Source organism: Microcaecilia unicolor, chromosome 2 (genome assembly GCF_901765095.1).
Source record: "Microcaecilia unicolor chromosome 2, aMicUni1.1, whole genome shotgun sequence".
Taxonomy (NCBI): Eukaryota; Metazoa; Chordata; class Amphibia; order Gymnophiona; family Siphonopidae; genus Microcaecilia; species Microcaecilia unicolor.
Genome location: NC_044032.1, coordinates 152,153,367 through 152,169,037, shown reverse-complemented (window position 1 = coordinate 152,169,037; position 15,671 = coordinate 152,153,367). Strand labels below are relative to the sequence as shown.

Sequence of the window (15,671 nt, the reverse complement as noted above, 5' to 3'; positions counted from 1 at the left end):
TTTTATGTAATAATGTGAGGGCATGAGTCATATCATAAATGATAATACATTTTGATTCCTTTGAATAATTTGGGTAAATAGCCTTTTCTGTCTTCTCCCTTCTTTCATTATCGTTGCCAGTGTATTGCCAGCTGAACTGTCAACATTGTTTTGTATTCATGTGATGGGATGGTTTCAGAGTGTGACAGGTTTATGCATTATGTCTCCTTTTGTTTCTCTCTTTAATTACAGAGTACTTGCATCCACACAGTTTGAGCCGACTGCTGCACGTTTGGCCTTTCCATGTTTTGATGAACCTGCCTTCAAAGCCAGCTTCTCAATTAAGATTAGAAGGGAGCCAAGACACTTAGCCCTTTCAAACATGCCAATAGTATGATATGTTTTATGTTTTACTTTGTATTCCAGATTTAAGTAGAAAATAATATAGGCCAGAGGCCTTAGATTATTTTCAACATGTTATCTCTTCACATAGAGTTCATAGGTAGTCCAGTGGTGAGAACTGTGCACTGCAAAGCAGCAAATGAGGGTTCAAATGATGACATGGACCTCTATTTCTTAGGTGAAAATGGCACTCGGACGAGAGCAGAGGACAGGGCCAAGCTTCAAGTACTGCTGAGATGCTGCTGTTTTAGTGTTGGCTGTAATTACAGTTTTTTGTTATTTTGGTGTCTGTTACATTGTAACAAATTAATGGTACATTATTATTATTATTAGCATTTGTATAGCGCTACCAGACGCACGCAGCGCTGAACACCTGATACAAAGAGACAGTCCCTGCAGAAAACAAATTCAGTACAGTTTCGATTATCCGACATAAATGGGACCTACTCGTTGTCGGATAAGTAAAAAGTTGGATAATTTATTATTTATTTATAGTACATTTCTACCCCCACATTTTCCCACACATGCAGGCACAATGTGGCTTACATAGGATTAAGTAAAGTAATAATGCAGTAAGAGATATGGTAGGAGACAATTAGGCAAGGAAGGGGAAGGGGGCATAGCAATATCAGGGATAAGTAAGTGGGACTATTAATCGGTGGGAGTATAGGGGGAGTAGGCCAGTCCATAAACCCCTCAAACAATGCATACACAAAGGCATAGAGTTCCCGATTTTCAAAAATTGTTCTAAAACAAAGATTTTTAATAGAAATAAATGTGATGATGTCAGGGGGGTGGGGTGGTGCTGTCGGATTTGCTGGATGGTTGGATTAGCGAAGGCCATATAATTGAGACTGTACTATAAAAACTTTTATATGAAATCATAGAGAAAGGGTTTAGAGATACTTTGTATCCATGGGCCTGCAAGCCAGAATTTCACTTTGAAAATTCTTATAAGGATTCTTAGGGGCTCATTTTCAAAGCACTTAGACTTACAAAGTTCCATAGGTTACCATGGAACTTTGTAAGTCTGAAAATACTCCTCTTTATCTGCCTGCTTTTCAGGTGCAAAGTTGGTAGGTTAAACAATGCAGGGAATCCCCAGATCCATCACTTTTCCTCAAAGATGGGTTTTTTTAAGTTTAAATACTTGTTTACCCATGAATATCTCTTTGAAAGCTGCTTTCTGAATGGACTAAAAGCACAGGAAGGGCTTGTATGCAATTGATCCTGATGGCTGGCAGTATCCCAGGGATCATTTCCCTTACATACATTGCAGGTAGGATAAAAACACATTTATCCAAGGAAATCCTTAAAAATTTGCCATTTAAATATCATGAACACAGCTGAAAAAGAAGCAGTTTTAGCTATGATTGAAAATATTAGTGAATATTGCATGTAGCATGTTAAACCTGAAGAGAGAATGTATTTTTTTCCATTTCGTAACCAAGGATCAGTCCATACAACTGGGTTATATCACTCATAGACCAGCAGTTGGAGATAGAGAGCACTCTTAAGCTATGCTATATGTAGCCTTGTGTCACGGTCTCAGGCTTTCGGACACTGGAACAACGCGAGCCCTTGGGCTACTGTCGAGGAGTGGCAGCAGTCGACAAAATCCCCCAACCAGGACTGGACAAACGAACAAGGATGGAGCTGGAATCTGGAACAGGCTTGGCTGGACCCAAATACTGGAACGGACTAGACTGGAATAACAGGACTGGAGCAACCAGACTTCATCTGCGCTGACCACCGTTCCCCAGAGGTTGAGCCCCTAGGTGCGGGCGGCCTGCAGGACATACAGGACGGAGCTGGTAGACAGAAATGCTGGACCAGACTGACTGGAACAGCAGGATTCTCACACCGGACACTGGATGCAAAACAAGCTTGACTAAGACAGGATTCAGTATTCAGGATTCTCACACAGGGTACAGGATACTGAAACAAGCTTGACTGAACAGGGACTGAAGGTTAGAGGGGAAAAGAACAAACAAGGCAGGCTAGGCAGGATAAAAAGCTGACAAACACAGGCAAACAACAGAGCAATGGCTGAAGCTCAGGTAGAAGGGACTAGAACTAGCAAGGCAGACTGGGCAGGATACAAAGCTGACAAACACAGACAAACAACAGAGCAATGGCTGAAGGCTGACAAGCAGCCACAAAGAAAGATACGCAGACAAGCAAAGAGCAATGGCTGAAGGCTGACAGGCAGCCACAAAGAAGGATACACAGACAAGCAAAGAGCAATGCCTGAAGGCTGACAAGCAGCCACAAAGAAGGATAAAAGCAGTAGTGCTTAAGAGCTTAACTACACTACTACTACTACTACTATTAGCATTTCTATAGCGCTACAAGGCATACGCAGCGCTGCACAAACATAGAAGAAAGACAGTCCCTGCTCAAAGAGCTTACAATCTAATAGACAAAAATAAATAAAGTAAGCAAATCAAATCAATTAATGGGAACAGGAAGGAAGAGAGGAGGGTAGGTGGAGGCGAGTGGTTACAAGTGGTTACGAGTCAAAAGCAATGTTAAAGAGGTGGGCTTTCAGTCTAGATTTAAAGGTGGCCAAGGATGGGGCAAGACATAGGGGCTCAGGAAGTTTATTCCAGGCGTAGGGTGCAGCGAGACAGAAGGCGCGAAGTCTGGAGTTGGCAGTAGTGGAGAAGGGAACAGATAAGAAGGATTTATCCATGGAGCGGAGTGCACGGGAAGGGGTGTAGGGAAGGACGAGTGTGGAGAGATACTGGGGAGCAGCAGAGTGAATACATTTATAGGTTAGTAGAAGAAGTTTGAACAGGATGCGAAAACGGATAGGGAGCCAGTGAAGGGTCTTGAGGAGAGGGGGTAGTATGAGTAAAGCGACCCTGGCGGAAGATGAGACGGGCAGCAGAGTTTTGAACCGACTGGAGAGGGGAGAGGTGACTAAGTGGGAGGCCAGCAAGAAGCAGATTGCAGTAGTCTAAACGAAAGGTGACAAGGGTGTGGATGAGGGTTTTGGTAGAGTGCTCGGAAAGAAAGGGGCGGATTTTACGGATGTTGTAAAGAAAGAAACGACAGTTCTTGGCGGTCTGCTGGATATGAGCAGAGAAGGAGAGAGAAGAGTCAAAGATGACCCAAGGTTTCGAGCTGAGGAGAGAGGGAGAATGAGGAGAGCCATCAACAGAAATAGAAAACGGGGGAGGGGGGGGGTGGGGTTTGGGGGGGAAAATGAGAAGCTCGGTTTTGGTCATATTTAATTTCAGGTGGCGTTGAGACATCCAGGCAGCAATGTCAGACAAGCACGCTGAAACTTTGGTTTGGATGCAAGGTGAGATATCAGGGGTAGAAAGGTAGATTTGGGAGTCATCAGCATAGAGATGGTAGGAAAGCCATGGGATGAGATTAATGAACCAAGGGAAGAAGTGTAGATAGAAAAGAGGAGGGACCAAGAACAGAACCCTGAGGTACGCCGACAGGCAGAGGGATAGAAGTAGAAGAGGATCCACCAGAGTGAACACTAAAGGTGCGGAGGGAGAGGTAGGAAGAGAACCAGGAAAGGACAGAGCCCTGGAATCCAAGTGAGGACAGGGTATCGAGAAGTATGCTGTGATCGACAGTGTCAAAAGCAGCGGAAAGATCAAGAAGAATGAGGATGGAATATTGACCTCTGGATTTAGCTAGTAATAGGTCATTGGAGACTTTAGTAAGCACAGTTTCGGTTGAGTGGAGAGGGCGAAAACCAGATTTTAATGGGTCAAGAATAGCATGTGAGGAGAGAAAATCAAGGCAGCGGCGGTGAACAGCACGCTCAAGTAATTTGGAGAGAAAAGGAAGGAGGGAGATGGGTCGGTAATTAGAGGGACAAGTAGGGTCGAGTGAAGGCTTCTTAAGGAGAGGTGTGACCACAGCATGTTTAAAGGCAGCAGGGACAGTCACAGTGGAAAGTGAGAGGTTGAGAATGTGACAGATAAAAGGAATAAGAGCAGGTGAGATGGTATTAAGAAGGTGGGTGGGAATGGGATCAGAGGAACAGGTGGTACATTTTGAGGAAGAAAGGAGAAGTGTAGTTTCCTCAATAGTAACTTCAGGAAAGGAGAAAGGGAATGAGGGGGAAGGAGAGAAAAGGGAACGGACTAGTGGAGGGAGAGGTGGTGAGGTAGAGAAAGCAAGGTTTATCTTTTGAACCTGTTGTGAAAGAATTCAGCAAGGGTCTGAGGAGATAATGAAGGGGGAGTTGGGGGAGGGGGCACCTTGAGGAGAGAGTTCAATGTGGTGAAGAGAAGTCGAGGATTAGAGCCAAGAGAGTTGGTCAGTTGGATATAATAATCCTGTTTGGCACAAGAAACAAGGCAAGGCATACAGGCAAGAAATAAAGCAAGGCAGAAGTGCTACACAGCACACCAACTAACCTAGAGACCTTTGGCGTTGCAAAGGCCCTGAATGCAAGTGAACCACTTCCTTATAACAGGACAGAGATGGGAAATACACAGAACCCAAAGTGAGGCTTGAAACACAGAGGAAGTGGAAACCCTACAGGACAGAGACAGAAAATACACCCTCAGCACCAAAGTGAGGCTTGGAACACAAACATAACCATTGCAGATAAGAAGCCAGCTCATGAGCTGACTGGCAGAAAAGGTGAGTCAAAAGAGGGGTCACGGCCACAGTCATGACACCTTGTACATCCAGTTCGAGCCAGTGTTCTCTATCTCCAGGCAGGTTGGCTGGTTGTGCCTGTACAGCTTGACTGAGTTGGTGGGCTCTGGACATTCTTAGGCCAGGCTTGGGGTCGAGTAGCTTTGTGCTCTGGTGTTCTAGGACCCTCCCTTCTCCCTCTCTGCCACCTAGGCTGCTTACTCCCTTTCTTCTCCTGTCTCTTGCTTAAAATAAATAAATAAGCTCGTGGTTGTGTTTTCCTGCTTCTGAGGAAGTCTTTGTGCCTCGGGTATGGCGATGCTGCCGGTAACAGTTGGACAGTGTGAGTACCGCTGTGGGTAATGGCTGTGGAGCATGTAAGCACTGTTTCCGGTATGGGAGCTGGAGAACAGCATTGGGGAAATGAACGATATGTGCAACTTCAGACAGGTCACAGGGTCTGCCTTTTGCAGGTCTGGAGGCAAGTTCTGAGGCCCAGTGAGGTCAGGAGTTGAACATGGAGGTTTTGGCAGCCTGTTCTACTATGGGAGCCCTGTTGCACAGTGCAACCACAGCCATTTTGGATGCTGTGGTTGTTTCCTCTCAGCAGCTCTGAGCCCTTCCTGCCCAGTTCAGCTTCTATAGTGCTTCCTCCTTTGGGGGTGGGTTTAAAATTTTTTTTTTGTCCCTATTGCTTCCCTTTTTGGACTGAGTTTGTGCTTTTAATGTACCAGGCATTTCTTCTTAAGGGGCAGCAGGCTGAGACTTGCCCCGGGGGGGGGGGGGGGGGGGGCTCAGCTGATCGCCAGAAGGGTAAAGAAATGCAGTCTGGAGGTTTTCCAGGTGCGGGAAGTGGCTTCTCTCTCCTCTGCTATCGGAGGCAGTCTTGTGCGTGGGGTCTATTGGAAGGAACCCATGTTTCTGGAGGACCAGGAGTGCCCTGGGTCTGATGAGGATGACCCCTCAGCTGCCAGATTGTTTGCCAGGCACACGAGGATTCCTTCATTATGTCTGGGACCAAGAGGCCTCCAAAGTCATTTCATGTCCATGAGGCCCATGGATGAGTTGATTCAGGGCATAGTGGGAGTCCTGATGTCACACCTTTACCCCATTCTTACATCTGAGCTGGAGCGGTTTGGCCAACCCAGGTCGATGCCCGATTGTGGCTGGCACAGAAAAGACCTCCATCCCGGTGGAGGGTGGTACGGCTCTGCAGACTGTGCACAATTGTAAGATAGAAGTGGCCTTGAAATTTGCCTTTCAGGTGGCCGCTCTTAGCCTCCACACTGCAGTCTGTGCTTCCTACGCCGTTCGGGCATCCCTGTTGTCACAGCAGCTTATGGAGTTGAAATCCCAGTCTGCTTCCACCCGCTTTGGATGCAAGATTGTCTTACTTGGCTGGACACTCTATATGATCTGCTTCGGGCCTCGGCCACACAGGTGGTGTTGGCGGTTTCAGAGCGGCGCTACCTGTGGTTGCGGAATGGGGCTGGGGCTGGGGCTGCGGCTTCCAAGTTCCGTCTGTTAGGCTCCTTTTTAGGGGCAAGTTGCTGCTTGGCAAGGACCTGGAAAAACTGGTTATGATTTGTGTGATTCTAAGGTCCAGCACTTGCCTGAGGATAGGTCTAAGGCGCAGTTCCAGTCCACGTGGGTCAGCTGCGGGAGGCTAAGTTCTACCGGCCTGGGAAGTGTCAGGTGATGCAGAGGCAGCGTTTTCCACAGAGCCAACCGTCCTTATGAGACTCCAAGAAGTCAAGCTCAGCTGCGCAAAGCCCTCCTCCTCCTCCCTTGCCTCACAATGATGAGTTGTGGTCCCAATCCTTGCCAGGTCCCATCGGGGGAAAACTTTCCCTGTTCTCGAGGAGTGGGCAGGGATCACCGTGGATCAGTGGGCCCTCGATATTGTGCAGAAGGGGCACAAGCTTGAATTCTGCTACTCCATCGCAGATGTCTTCTTGGTGTCTCCCTGCAGTGCTCTGTCTCCTGCAGGTCTCTGGACCACTCTGCAAGCGTTAGTGGCTCTAGACGCCATCTGGTTCCCCGGTCAGAATGGGGCAGATATTCTATTTACTTCATGGTCCTCAAGAATAGTGGATCCTGTACGTTCTGGATTTCAAGGGGATCAGCATAGCGCTCAAAATTCAGCATTTCCGCATGGAGACTACGTTCAATCATCGTCTTGGTGCAGCTGGGTGAGTTTTCTGCATATCCTGGATTTCCGGGAGACTTTACTTTCATATTCCCATTTGGCCTTTTCAGCGGCGGTTTCTCTGCTGCTTTGCTGTCCTTGGCAGTCACTTGCAGTTCAAGGCAATGCCTTAGGGCTGGCCAAGGCACCCAAGGCCTTTTCCAAGATTATGATGGTGGTGGCCACTCATTTGCAGGAAAAGGGCATACAGGTCCATCCCTATTTGGATGACTGGCTCGTGCGGCTCCTTCCTAGCGGGACATTGAGAAGACGTCCTCCAGAGTGGTTTCTCTTCTGTTTGCACTGGGATAGGTGGTCAATTTCGACAAAAGTCACCTGACTGACCCAGGCCTTGGAGTATTTGGGAGTGTGCTTCGACATTTGGGCAGCTCGGGCTTTTCTACCCCCTCTTCACCAGTTGAAGATTCATCAGCAGATAGAGAACCTGTTGTTGATTCAGAGCCCAGGGCCAGGGACTGCGTTCAGGTTTTGGGGGTCCATGTTGGTCACACTGCACTTGGTGCCATGGGCTTGTTTTCATATGTGGCCGCTTCAGGCATCGCTCTTGAGCCATTGGTCTACAGTCTCGGGGAATTGTGAAGTTCGGATTCCCTGGTCGATTCAGACCTAGTTGAGCATGGCATGGTGGCTCTCACCTCGGAATCTCCAAGCGGGTCTGCTGCTCGCTACGCAAGCCTGGTGTATGGTAACATTGGACATGAGCCTGTCCTGATGAGGACTCATCTCCATCACTCGGCACAGGGCTGGTGGTCTCCAGAGGAGGCCTCTTGGTCGATCAACTGGCTGGAGCCCACGGCCATCAGGTATGCTCTCCTCAGCTTTGCCTGCTCATCCAGGGACAGCCTGTGCGGATCTTCTCAGACATAATGACAGTGCTGGCCTGTGTCAATCTGCAGCGGGGAACCCGGAGTTCCCTTCTGTCCTGGGAGGCCCACCTCCTGTTCCTTTGGGTATTGGCTTGTGTTCCCCTTCTGTTGACCACTCACATTGCGGGGGTGCTTAGTACAGAGGTCGATTATCTCAGCAGGGTCTGCCTCACCTGGGAGAATGGTAGCTGGCTTGGGAGGTCTTCAACCTGATCGTGGGCTGGTGGGGAGACCCTGTACTTTGATCTGATGGCATCTTGGTACAATGCACAATTGTGAGCTGCCTTCTGTCACAAGAGGGAGTTGGGTTCCTAAGGGATTGATGCCTTCGTCCATCGTGGCTGGTGGAGGGACCTCCTGTATGTCTTTCCTCCCTGGCTGATGGTGGGCAGGGTGCTATGGCAGATTGTAGCGCATCCGGACCAGGTCATCCTGGTGGTGCCCGGACTGGCCCAGGCGCCCTTGGTATACAGATCTGATCTGGCTTTAGGTGGATGCTCTGATGCCCCTTCCACTTTGGAGGGGTCTTCTTCATCAAGGCCCAATCCTCATAGAGGATCCTTTCCCTCTTTGGTCTTATGGCCTGGCTCTTGAGAGGTCACAGCTGAGGAGAAAAGGCTATTCCGAAGGGGTCATTGTGACCTTGTTTCAAGCCCGGAAGCGCTCTACTTCTGTGGCCTATGCGAGAGTGTGTAGGATGTTTGAGCCCTGGGCGGAGCAGTGGGTGTTGCCCACTTCAGGGCTTCTCTGGGACATATTTTGGCTTTTCTGAAGGATGGGCTGCAACAATGGTTGACTTTCAACACCCAGGTGGCAGCCTTGGCTTGTTACCAGGGTTCGCATTCATGCACCTCTATTGCGGCTCATTGGGATGTGGTCTTTTTTTTTTTTTTGCAAAGGATCTCGCATCTTCGTCCTCCTCTGTGGCCTATTGTCCCTCATTGGATATTGGCCTGTTACTTTGTGCGTTCCAGCAGGCCCTGTTTGAGCCTCTAGCTCAAGCCATGCTTAGCCCTCTCCTGGGCGAGACAGATATTGGAACTCGAAGCCTTGTCTTGCTGGGACCCTTTTCTGGGGTTTCGCAGTCCAGTGTTGGTCCGTCCGGTTCCTTCCTTTATGCCTAGGTGGTTTTTGCCCCTTTCTCCTTAATCAGACTGTTTTCTTCCTCCTTCCGGATGGAGTATTACGGTTCAGAATATGCAGCTTTGCATTTATTGGATGTCAAGTGCACTTTGTTACACTACCTCAAGGTTACCAGTGATTTCTGGCAGTCGGGTCATCTCTTTGTTCTGTTTTCGGGGCTCAGGAAGGGGCTCTAGGCGTCTAAGGCAAATGGTGGCCAACTGGGTGAAGGACTCTATTTTGGCGGCTTACCTGTTGGCGGGCAAAGATTCTGCTCCATCTTAAGGTGCATTTCACTTGGTCTCTTTCTACCATCACTGACAGAGGCCCTAGTTATTGTCTTCAGAGAAAATTTGTTGAGCTGCTATGGTCCTGTCCTCTTCTACCTTTTATAAGCATTATAGGGTGAACCATGGCAGCTAAGGTGGCAGTTGCCTTTGGGGCTCGGGTTTTGACTTCCGTGGTGAGCCGGTCCTGCCCTCTTTGAGTATTGCTTTTTACCTCCCAGTTAGAACCTAAAACATAAGTATTGTCATACTGGGACAGACTGAAGGTCCATCAAGCCCAGTGTTTCTGTTTCCAGCAGTGGCCAATCCAGGTCACGAGTACCTGGCAAGATCCCAAAACAGTACAATACATTTTAAGCTGCTTATCCTAGAAATAATTAATGGATTTGGACTTTTATCTTAGGAAAATATCCAACCTTTTTAAAACCCTGCTAAGGCTGCTTTACCACATTCTCTGGCAACGAATTCCAGAGTTTAATTTGTTTTAAATTTGCTACTTTGTAGCTTCATTGTGTGCCCTCTAGTCCTAGTATTTTTGGAAAGAGTAACAAGTGATTCACATCTACCTGTTCCACTCCACTCATTATTTTATCTTCCTCTATCATATCTCCCCTCAGTTGTCTGGATTGATCCTTGGTGATGTAATGGAAGAGAAATGTTGTCTTAACAAGGATCAGTCCAGTGCTCACCCCTTTTGGTGCTTGGCTGTCCTTTTGTATGTAGTCGGGTGCATTCTGTTCAAGGCACAGTTAGGGTTGATTTCTTTTGCCTTGCTTTCTTCATGTTTTTTTCAGTAAGAGGCAGGAGTTTCTTTCTGAGTGTCTCAGTCTCTGTTTCCTGCTGCTTAGCTAGCGAATACTGGCTCGAGATGGACGTACAAGGCTACATATAGCACAGCTTAAGACTGCTCTGTATCTTCACCTGCTGGACAATAAGGGACATAACCCAGTAGTTTGGACTGGCCCTTGGGACTAAAGGAAATAAATTGACCAGGTAAGACATAATTTCCCATAGAGGAGGTTTTAGAAGAAAAATGAGAAGTTTGTTGTTTGAGGCATACAAAGTGCAACACTAAACGTGACATACTGATGAACAAGAGCAGAAAGATAAAAGAGTTTTCAAAACCACAAACGGATTTGTCTCTATTGTTAAACATAGCATGCAAGTTCAGAGAAGCCAAAACAAGTGCATTGCAGTACTGTTGCATGTGCATAATGAGAAAGACAGTAAAGTATTTGTGTAGCATAGCCTTAGAATAGGTGAAATGTGGAATTAGAAACACTAGTAAGTAAATTACTGTAGTCAAACTGAGAAAACAGCATATGAATTAGATAATGACAGTGTTTTAAAAAAAATAATAATATAAAGCTGCTGAAACCATAAAGAGCAATGATCAGAAATAGGAGAATGAAGAGGAAAGAGGAGTCAAGAGTGGAGGAGTGGCCTAGTGGTTAGGGTGTTGGACTTTGGTCCTGGGGAACCGAGGAACTGAGTTCAATTCCCACTTCAGGCACAGGCAGCTCCTTGTGACTCTGGGCAAGTCACTTAACCCTCCATTGCCCTATGTAAAACGCATTGAGCCTGCCATGAGTGGGAAAGTGCAGGGTACAAATGTAACAACAACAAAAAAAAATCTCAGGAAATCTGGGAACAAGAAGCCAAGGAAACAGGCTATGAGCCAGAAAATACGGAACTTTAGTGTTTGTCATACTAAATATTTAAGGAAGTGTGTTACGCAAGAAATTGCAGAGAGCCATGATGAGAGCTGATTAAGCAAGTAGCTATTTGGGTAGTGGGCTGAATATTACCGCTGTCCAGATAGGACTGGCACTCGCTGCCCTTCCGGATATCAGTGCCAGGCATGATCCAGGTACCAGCACTGAATATCTGGATTTTTCTCAGCTGCGGTGGCTGGTGTTTGAAAGGGTACTGACTGCCCCAACTGAATATTGACCCAGTAATTTATACATTTAGCTGCTGAATATGCTGCTTGATGCAGGGCTGTGGAGTCAGTAACCTTCAACTTAGACTCCTCTATTTTTCTACTGTCCGACTCCAACTCTGACTCCTACTGATGTCAAAGTATGGTAACTTTAGATCCAGGACAAAGATATAATCAGGATGATATTCATAATGATCTAGCCGTTAAAATGACACTTAGCCGGCTATCCAGCGATATTTAGCGGGGGATAGCTGGCTTTCCCACGTTGAATATTGCCGTTGGTGGCTAAAAGATAACTGGATATATCAGCTGATTTTTTAAAAGTCAGACTGGCCAAGTTTCCTTAAACCCTGGAATATATTTGGTCGGTCTGACTTTAACTGGCCAGCGCTGAATATCAGCTTGGCCAGTTAAAGTTGGACCGGCCAAAGTTAAACTGGATATTCAGTGCCAGTCACCGGAAATGGCCCTGATTTGAATATTGGCTTTCAGCGCTGACCATGGGAGGCAGCCTGGCTATCTCCTGCAGTCTGAAAATTGGGCAGATTAAATTTACCATATATTATAATGTTGTAAGTTTTTATTTTGAAGCAGGAATCAGAGTGGTACATTTTTTACTGGTTCCAACTCCACCCAAATTTGCTTCCAACTTCGACTCCACAGACCTGCTTAGATGTACAGTTATGCATATAGGTGAAACCACCATTGAACACTCTAAACCCCACCCCCTTGGGTATATCCAACAATTTATACATTCAGCGTTACACATTCAATCACTTGGAATTTTTTTTAAAGCACTTATGTAATTTGGATAATGGGAGAGATCAGACATGTTGAAGCTTATACAACTGACAGCTGATATATATTCACAACTTGAGCTTAATGGGACACAACTCAGGTGACAAAAGTAGGAGAAAATTACAGCTCAAGAAATGCAAGCCTGTGGAGGCAGAGGACAAACAACTAAGCATGCCAAAAGATTTAACATGTACTTTTCTGTTATACCTTTTAACATCCATTGAATTTATTAAAATGAAGGCATTCTAAATTTCAATTTCATCTTAACTGTTGAAAAAACAAAACTGGGGACCTCAAGTCTCACTTGGTCATAGCACTCTCTTGTGCTGTGCAGGAAACTCAAGTTAGTCTCCTTTCTAATTAGTTGGTGATGTTTATGTTCACAGAGGAAGTGATACATGAAATGGGAAAGAAAGTGGCTTCTGTAAGAGTGATACTGAAAGTCTCTGAGGAGGCTTCCCTTCAGCCCACAGTCAGCAAAGAAACTTATATTGATCAGACAAGCATCTGGGGCAGGGAGTTTATAGAGTGGGGGCACTAAAGCAGGTTTATTAATGTCATTTGTTTGAGAACTTTGTTTTTGATGTAAGATTTTAGACTGGCTATTTCATATAAAATGTGGTTTTACTTTTTAGATAAAATCTGTGGACCTTTCCAATGGACTCATTGAAGACCATTTTGATGTTAGCGTTAAAATGAGCACTTACCTGGTGGCCTTCATTGTTTCAGACTTTAAATCTGTCAGTAAGATGACCAAACGTGGAGTTAAGGTAAATATAGGATGGATTCACAACATATGTTTTTCAAAAAGTAAAAGACAAAAACTTGGAACATGTTGGCTTTGTGCTTACCAGCTTCTTCTCTCTTTCAGCTGTTTTGAAGAAGGAATAAGTATACCCGGCTCCAAAGAATGTTTAGATAGAACTGTTTGTGCATCAGACAGACCCTCAAAACTACTGTGTGTCTATTCTGAGTCCGTTGCCTTGTCCACTTTGTTTTGTTAGTCCAGTATGAAATCTCTGTAAAGTATGATCTGCTTTATCCTTTTCATCCGCACGGTACCAAGTGGCAGCTTAGTTTTGTAGGTAGATTTCAGATCAGTTGTAATAAAATTAGATGTAAATTTTAGAGGTTTTTTTTTTTCATGGTCTTCATGCATGAAAGGAGCAGAGGAGTAGCCTAATAGTTATAGCAGCGGGTGGGAACCAAAATGTCCAGGTTCACATACCATGGAAGCTCCGTGTGGCTTTTGGAAAGTCATTTAACCTTCCGTGCCTCTGGAGAACACAGCAACAAACCACTCTTTTATCATGCTAAGAAAACTATTGAGGGGGGAGGGGTTCCCTCATTGTGTGGGCAGATCTGGATCTGGACACAAATGAAGTGAGTTAACTCATGTGCATCTAAGTTTTAAAAGTATGCATGCAATCAGTCTGGCTCTGATATGCATATTTTATACCTTCATTTAAAATAGATGAAGACAGACTTCCGGTTGGGCTATGGAGGAGTGAGGACGCGTGGACACGCTGCTCCGAAGCGCCCGACAGAGCTGTTGTTTAGAATCAGCTGATATTCCCCCCGAACGATCCAATTCTCCACTTAGTACAAAGCACAGAGCGAGAGTGGCAGAGAGGTACCGGATGCAAGGGGTATGGCGTCTAAAACGATGAAAAAAGACAGCCGTGAGAAAGGGCGCGGAGCGGAGACCAAGATGGCGGATAAGAGCCAACCGCCGTCTCCGACTCCAAGCTCGCAATGGGCGGCGGATATAATAAGAGAAGTGTCGGAGGCAGTGGAACAGTCGGTAGACTGTAAATTTCAAAAAATATTGGACAAATTAGATGGCATGGAGGAGCGCTATACAACAATGGCGACAGAACTGAGAGAAATACAACAACGAGTTAGCGGTGTAGAAGACGAGGTGCAGAAACTAACAGGGGATGCCCCAACATTGAAAAAACGAATAACAGAGCTGGAGGAAAAGTTGGAGGACATTGAAAACCGTTCAAGGCGGAACAACATACGATTGGTGGGTCTTCCGGAATCCCTGGGAGATAGAGATCTGCGAAGCTTCCTTGAAAAATGGATACCGGAGGCAGCGGAGCTCCCAGAATTGGTGGGGGAGCTCCGCGTAGAGAGAGCACATAGACTGGGGCTACGCCGGCCGGGAGAGTCCCGACCAAGAGTGACAATCCTTAAAGTTCTAAATGACGCCCATAAACTACAGATATTGCAGGCGCTCCGAGGTGGCAAACATCTGAGGTACCAGAACAACAAAGTCCTCTGCTTCCAGGATTATTCAACCAAGGTGGCAGCGGCGCGGAAGGCGTTCGTGCCCGCATGTTCCGCACTCTTCGTTAGAAAGATGCGCTTCAGTCTCCTGTACCCAGCGAGACTGAGGGTCGTGGAGCATGATAAGGTGCACATTTTTGAGAAGGTGGAAGATGCTAACACATACCTGGAGGCATTGGCAAAAAGGGGAGTAGAGCCTGATTGAACGGTTGGGACCGCAGACATGCAGTACGGCGACAGGTGATAAGGCTGAAGTTTGGCGCAAGGAACCACCAGAAAAGGGCAGCACTTGCAAGGTGCTGCAGTTAGGGGATCAACGTAAAATGTTAAAGTTTGTTCAAATTTATATTTTCCAATTTGATTTTTGTTTTTGCTTGAATTTTGAGAAGAGGGCGTTTTCACGCTGAGGATGGACTGAGATCACGACAACCACTCATTTGGATACAATAGCACAACTAGAAGTGGCTAATGCATACAGTAAAGAAGGACTCTTTGGTACTTGTAAAGCTACACGTTACAAGGTGGATGCCAGTTGCTCAGGGACAACAGGAGCAATCATGAACGTAGAGCCAAGCATCTAAGTGAACGTGACAGCATTGTAGTTGTGGCCAGGCAGAAATGATATGTGGTATCGGGTGAGGATGGCAACTAATTTAGATAGTGGACCGTCTGTTTTGAAACAATTATTAGTTGCTGCAGACCAAAGGGAAGTTACACACGTGTCAGGTCTACTTGCTGCTGATGCTACACGGACCCCTAGAGTTGAAAGAGTTGAGCCAACACAGATGAGAGCGATTATAGCAGACGCTTCACTTTGGATAAGGAGAACCAACTAGATTGAGCAGGAAATACTATACACCTGGACAGGAGATGAAAGACAAGACTGTCATGCAATTACTGACTCTCTGCAAGTATATAACATTGTCTGGACTGTAAAAAGGGAGAGATCCCCGATCAGGTTTATAAGAATATGTGTGGTGGGACCTGTGAGAAAGGGGAAGAAAAGGGGAAAAGAAGAGAAAAGAGATGGGGAGAAGGGGATAGTTTGGGAGGGAGGAAGTAATAGGCAGGTGATAGGAAGATGGAGAGCCTTTGGCGCTCCATTTAAGGGAGCGCGGGCTCTTCATAAAAGGGTATTCTGGGCTGGAAGAAGGGGA

General features: G+C 46.3%; 1 protein-coding gene across 1 annotated transcript in view; it reads left to right on the top strand.

Annotated features, from left to right (window-relative positions):
- The window catches only part of ERAP1 (endoplasmic reticulum aminopeptidase 1), a 152,406-nt gene that overhangs the window by 27,394 nt on the left and 109,341 nt on the right, over nucleotides 1–15,671 (top strand). Inside the window, 2 exon segments of the mRNA XM_030193409.1 lie at nucleotides 232–370; nucleotides 12,858–12,992. Coding sequence (XP_030049269.1) covers nucleotides 232–370; nucleotides 12,858–12,992 — 274 coding nt within the window.